This window comes from Symsagittifera roscoffensis, chromosome 7, assembly GCF_963678635.1.
Source record: "Symsagittifera roscoffensis chromosome 7, txSymRosc1.1, whole genome shotgun sequence".
Taxonomy (NCBI): Eukaryota; Metazoa; Xenacoelomorpha; order Acoela; family Convolutidae; genus Symsagittifera; species Symsagittifera roscoffensis.
This window is the reverse complement of record NC_087068.1, coordinates 4,319,048-4,325,456: the sequence shown is the minus strand read 5'-3', so window position 1 is coordinate 4,325,456 and position 6,409 is coordinate 4,319,048. Positions and strand designations below refer to the sequence as shown.

The window sequence follows — 6,409 nt, the reverse complement described above, 5'->3', positions numbered from 1 at the left end:
TCTTTATTTAATGATCGCAAAGGTGGATTTGGAAAAGTTGCAATAATTGCATCTCTACTGAATTGCAACTTCAAAAGTTTGGCCCAAAATCACACTAAAATAGTTCTTTCTCTCTTTAAATAATTTCTAAATAATTTTTACTTGGGATTGGAATGAAAAAAGGCGCGAAAATTTTAAATCAGCATCTTCGCGGGTTTACCGAAAAAGCTATTCATTCAATTTTCATATATGGAAAAATGCAAATCATACACTTTCCATACAATTCCATAAGTACATAAAATTACATGAAAAGTCTATGACTACTATTTTTCATATATGGACCCTTTATGACCAGCATTTTTTCATATATGGCAATTGTGAAATTACAACTTTTTCATATTTGAAAACTGTATGATTAGCACTTTCAGTCTATGGAGGTCAACCCGGATTTGTGATCACATTTCACATATTGAATTCTTTTAAACCGTAAGTTTTTATGCAACCTGTTTTCCTTATACATCCATTAGCTCCAATCTTTTTTCTCCGTCTCTAAAACAATAACAGTTACAGATTATAAATTCTAAACTTTAACCGTCATTTCTGTCATTTCTCCATTTCTCCATTTCTCATCACTAAGAATTAAAGACAAAATATTTCTGTTACCTGATTTTGGTTTCAAGGGTCTTTATTTGGTTCGGATGAAACATGAAATGTCTAGAGCAGGGGCGAATTTAGGGTGGGGGGGGGCGGTTTTGTCGGAAATGCCCCCCCCCCCCCTCAGGGATTCGACCCCCTGCCGACCCAAAGGGTCCCCCCTTTGATACTTTTTCAGAAATCCATTTTTGGCCGACCGACCCTAAAATTTTTCTAAAGGCGCCTTCTGCGCCAATATATACTAACTTTGAGGGGGAGCGCGCGCCAAAAAAAAACGCGATTTTTTGTGAAAACTTTTCAAAAAGTGCCCAAAAACGGCTTTTTTGACTGTTTTTTCAAAAATTTAGCCAAAATAGGTGCAAAACAGTGCTTTGGGAGAGCTCTCGAAAAATCAATTTGGTCGACCTAAAAAAAAGGTCGTCAAAATGTTCGAATTTTTTTTGAAAATACACCCCCCCCCCGTCCCTCGAGAAAATCCTAGATCCGCCCCTGGTCTAGAAATGAGCTTGATTGAAATGTGTAAATTTTTTTTTGATAATATTGACTTCGTTACCTTATGCGCTTTCCCGGTGTATTGTTTGTTGTGCAGCGCAAATTTCAAACCCCCTCCCCCCCTCTCTTTCCTCATTGCAATTTTTTCATTGTACTTGTAACGTTGCATGCTAAATGCAAATTATTACGACGTAAGAACTTTATTCATATATGATTAGAACGCGCTCCAAAAAAAACCTGGTCCAAATCTTCAAAAAAGTTCTGAAAATTCCAGGAATGGCCCTTCCATGGTTTTTAAAAACGTACTACGCTGTATGGTTGAAAGACCTAATTTGTTCACCATGGAGAGTTCCCTTTTATTATAACAACTTTGGAAACTCACAACATGGAGAGGGAAAATAATCAGGCATTTTGTGATTCAGAATAAGTTTTAACCTTCATCAACTAAGCTTAATATTCAAATGCTGGCGGCACGCATTTTCTGTTCACTTCTTTTGGCCTCGCAAAATGTTCGCAGGCCGGAAATTTTTTATCTGACCGGTTCCCTCTGCATTGTCCTTTCGCTTCCCGGCACAGACTCTGGCAGGGCGGAAATATCTGGACCATGGGTTCATTCTCGTCTTCAGTTGCATCAACACACGGTGGGAAGTTTATGGCACAGAAGAAACGTCTGATATGCTCGGAGGGGCTCACCTCAACCAAACCCATTCTTCCATAGTCAAATTGATAGCTAGGGGGACATTGCAACAATCTCAGGTTTCGCTGAGTTTCGTCGTGAATTTTTTCCGAAATGTTTCCATCGAAGCTCTCATAATTGCACCAAACTGAAGGTAAAGCAGAGCTTGTTTCGTAGCTATTAACAGTACTTGACCAAAAAGAGTTACACGGAAAGTCTGGGTCAAAATCGGAAAAGTTCACGCAAACACCTGGCAATTTAATAACTTTGTTGCATAACGAGTTTTTCGCAACTTTGTCTGCAAAAATGAACTCGCCGAAAGCCACTAAGGTAAGAGTAATCAGAAAAACCCGAATTGGTTTTTGGCCAGCGAATTTTGAATCATAAGTCATAATGATTGAGTAGACGTAAAAGTTTTCCTCGATTGGTGAATTGCCTCAATTGATTTAAAGCTCGCAAACTTTTTAAAAAATCTAAAGTTGCAACAAAATCAAGATTACAATCGTCAAAAAATACACCCACGGGGATTCAGTGGAAATAAATACGCCAACTTAAGTTTGAATTTAAGTTTTGCTTTTTTTCTTCTAAAAAATGTTATAAGTTAATTTGGCGACTTACTATAATAGTATTTAAATCCAAACTTATTTATATCCATCGTCCTCGAACCACCCGCACTAGAATTTAATGGGAAATAAATGATTTTATTACGTTGTATCGGCAAAAACTTAAACATACAATCAATTTTCATGACCCAAATAATCAATTTTGGGAGATTTTAATTGATTTTCGGGTTTTCAAAAAAAAATATTCGAAAATTTTGTCGACCTTTTTTTTTAGGTCGACCAAACGACCAAACAGGCCAAAAAAGGCATTTTAGGCACTTTTTGGAAAATTTTGGCCAAACAAATTGCCCTTTTTCAACGCGCCCTACCCACTCCCCCCCCCCTAAAAAAAATTATTATACATATTGGCGCCCAAGGCGCCTTAGGGTCCGTCACCAAATATGGATATCTTAAAGTAGTACAAAGGGGGACCCTTTGGGTTGGCAGGAGGTCAAATTTCTGAGAGAAGGGGCGTCCAAACAAACGCCCTCTCCACCCCCTTAATCCCACCCGCCCCTAAATCCGCCCCTGTATTTACGTTTTCATTATCATTGATTTTTTTCTTCATAAATTCCATGAAAATTGACTATTTGCAAATTTGTAATGCTTATTTTGCAGCTTTCTCCAAAAGTAGGAAAAATGGAGATGTTCATCCCCGCGTACACCCCCTTCCTCCCCGACGAATGGACTCCGCCACAAAGCAGGGGCAAATGCCAAACGTTGGAGAAGGAGGGGACAGGGGGTGTAAGCGGGATGAAAATTTCTGAAAATGTGTGAACTATGATCGATTATAATCAATTGAAATGAGTTATATATTGATTTGACAACAAAGAAGATTGTAATCCATTTTTAATCCCTTAGTATCGATTACTTTTAGTTTTTGTGGACACTGACACGAATACCTAATGTAATTGGTTATTATTCATAAAAATCCAGCGCGGGAGTTTATTCCAGTTCCTTGCATCCAGAAAAAAATAGAGCTGATACACAATTATTACTGTCACAGCTAATTATATTTTAAACTTTCTAAGTCAAACAAAATTACAGAATAAGGCCGACGACAAATTAATAAATTAATGACAACTTGAAACTCGTAAACAGAGAAAGTTTAGAAAACTGAATAAGCTACTGATCTCCGATAATGCCGCTCGAGCTTGCTAGATGTTTTCTAGGTTGAACTTACAAGCAAACAAGTTTTAATAATCGATATAAGAAGTCTAGACTTGATCAGATAGGGTGGTTATAAATCTCTGATCAGAAAAGCGAAACCGGATGTCAACCTGTTTGTAGATAACTGACCGAACCAAGACGACCTCATTAACCACCCCCCTCCCCCCTCTCCCCCACCCTCTTTCGCATTCCTCTTCCCGCCATCATCATTGAACGAAAACGTTTACAACACTTATTATTTGATCGAAATTCGTCTGTTTATGTATACTTTCTTTTCCTTTGCTTAAGGTTAACTATACAAAAAATTATCAGAGACCAACAAAATGGCAGTCGGAACATTCAGGAGTTTGCTTTGATAAGAGTAGTCTTGTTGTTCCGACTTTCGATACGAAAGTAACGGAATATTTGTGCTCGGGGTGGGCTTTTTTTTCTTCAGACAAATTTCGACTTTTTAACTAGCAATTTTTGACGGAATTTTTTTATATCATTCAAAAGGTATTGTTGCCCTGAGCTTAAATTTGAAAAGATATTTTACCTATGATCATTTTATGAGGGTTTAAAGATTGCCATTTCGGCCATTTTGACCAATTTGGGACAATTAACGCGCGATTAAATTCGCGCTATTAACGCGTAAGCGGAGGTTTAATCCTACTTATAAATCGTTCTAAATTGGTTGAACGAAGCTTATTTGCCATAACTGAATTGTGAAAGGAACCAAGTCTATCTTTTTGTACTTTAAATGGCGTGTGGGTGGATGATTTTCATAAAAAACTACAAAATTTAGAAAAAAAAATCATTTTATTTAAATTCATTTAATTTTTTATGTTTTTACTGCTGCTCCATAAACCTTAAAAGGCAGTCGGAACATTCAGGGCTTTGCCCTGATACGAGCAGTCTTGTTTTATATATGACCAATTTGACAAATTTGGGACAATTAACGCGCGATTAAATTCGCGCTAATAACGCATAAGCGGAGATTTAATCCTTCTTATAAATCGTTCCAAATTGGTTGAACGAAGCTTATTTGCCATAACTGATTTGTGAAAGAAACCAAGTCTATCTTTTTGTACTTCAAATGGCGTGTGGGGGGATGATTTTTATAAAAAACTATAAAATTTAGAAAAAAAAAATCATTTTATTTAATTTCATTTAATTTTTTATGTTTTTACTGCTGCTCCATAAACCTTAAAAGGCAGTCGGAACATTCAGGGCTTTGCCCTGATACGAGCAGTCTTGTTTTATATATGATTATTTTAACTCAACTTTTCCTCAGTTTAGAGTACAATGATACCATCTAACACCCCACGCTTCCCATTTCCCACTCGAATTAGCTCTCGGTCTGATAGAACATGAAAAATTATATGACATGAATTTTGTGTTAAATGCACCTTTATTTAGTTTTTTTTTAAATTTCTAATATATGGCTTTAAAAATAATGGAAAAAAATTGTATAGCTTATTGCATGGCATGATCCTTGGTGATTTTGCCTGTACAAGCTGTTTATTTAACTAATTATTACAATTAGTTGATGGAACAGCTTGTACAGGCAAAATCTTGCCATGCAATAAGCTTTACAGCTTATTTTTTATATATAATTAAATTGTACATCAAAAAATACTTTCCAAAAATAGTACTATCTACACTCTCATTCGTTGTGTAGCGTGTCTGCGTACCCTGCTGGTTGGCAACCCCCTGGCAGCTGGCATGCCAGACGGTGTCATTTGTGGCATGATGGACAATGACGGCGGATGTAGCGACATCAACAGCCAGTGGAGTGCACAGGGCTTGACTGCATCCGGCTGCACTCTGGACTGTTGCGAGGCATCCGGAAGCGACGATTCCTGCAGGGCGCTCAGTATGATTGCATATACATTTTATCAACAGAAAGAAAACTGATATTTTTCCAAATTACAAATCCAAACATATAAAAAGGAATATATTTTCCCAGCAGTAGTGCTATCCATTGCTGGAATGACAGCAGCCTGTTGGCCTGTTGATGTTTTCCGTTGATGAAACTTGCTCCAATTTTTTCCATCTCTAAAACCGTGTTTTATGCAACTCAATACATTTCTAGCTGCATTACGCAATCTTTTAATTTGCGGATTTTCTAATTTTTCTCTTTTCATTCGGACAAAACAATTTTTCAACAGACAGGATAATAACTTATACTAACACAAGGAAGTCGAAAAATGAAAATGAGTTAAGAAAGTGACGTCATTGTCTGTCTTTCTTTTGTTTCCTCTAATCAGCCATGGTTGACCACGTGGGTCAGATCTGTGTAAATGTGACCTACAGCAGTGACCTTGGGGACACTTCTTCAGCTGCCTACAGTGACCTGAAGAATGAAGTGATGGGGGATGCATACCCCTATGCCTCATGCACTATCCACTCTTTTGTCACTCTCGCCATCGACTCGGCAGCCGAGGTCAGCAGAGTTACTCACTTTGTGTCTTTTTTCAGTTTCCTTCTGAAAAACTAAAGAGATTGACAATGAAGTCAATCAAAGTCCCCCCTTTGTACTACTTTAAGATCTCCATTTTTGGCTCTCGGACTCTAAATTTTTTCTAAAGGCGTCTTTGGCGCCAATATATGCTAAATTTGAGGGTTACGCGCGCTCTCAAAAGACGCGATTTTTTAGTCAAAATTTTCCAAAAAGAACCTAAAACGCCTTTTTTAGACTGTTTTGTTTTCAAAAATTTGCCTCTGGCGCAGCAAGTTTGGTCAAACTACGATCTTTATGATAATTTGTGAGAGTTCGAAAAATCAGTTTGGTCAGCCTAAAAAAAGATCGATAAAATTTCGAAAAATTTATGAAATTCTGTCCCCTCGCGAAAAT

At 37.3% G+C, this 6,409-nt stretch overlaps 1 protein-coding gene across 2 annotated transcripts in view; it reads left to right on the top strand.

Annotated features, from left to right (window-relative positions):
• Positions 1–6,409, top strand: part of LOC134851390 (uncharacterized) — a 77,237-nt gene that overhangs the window by 70,008 nt on the left and 820 nt on the right. For both annotated transcript variants that reach the window (XM_063867449.1, XM_063867450.1), the window contains exons 4-5: positions 5,234–5,428; positions 5,823–5,998. In XM_063867449.1, the coding sequence (XP_063723519.1) occupies positions 5,234–5,428; positions 5,823–5,998 (371 nt within the window). The remainder of the gene's footprint in view (positions 1–5,233; positions 5,429–5,822; positions 5,999–6,409) is intronic.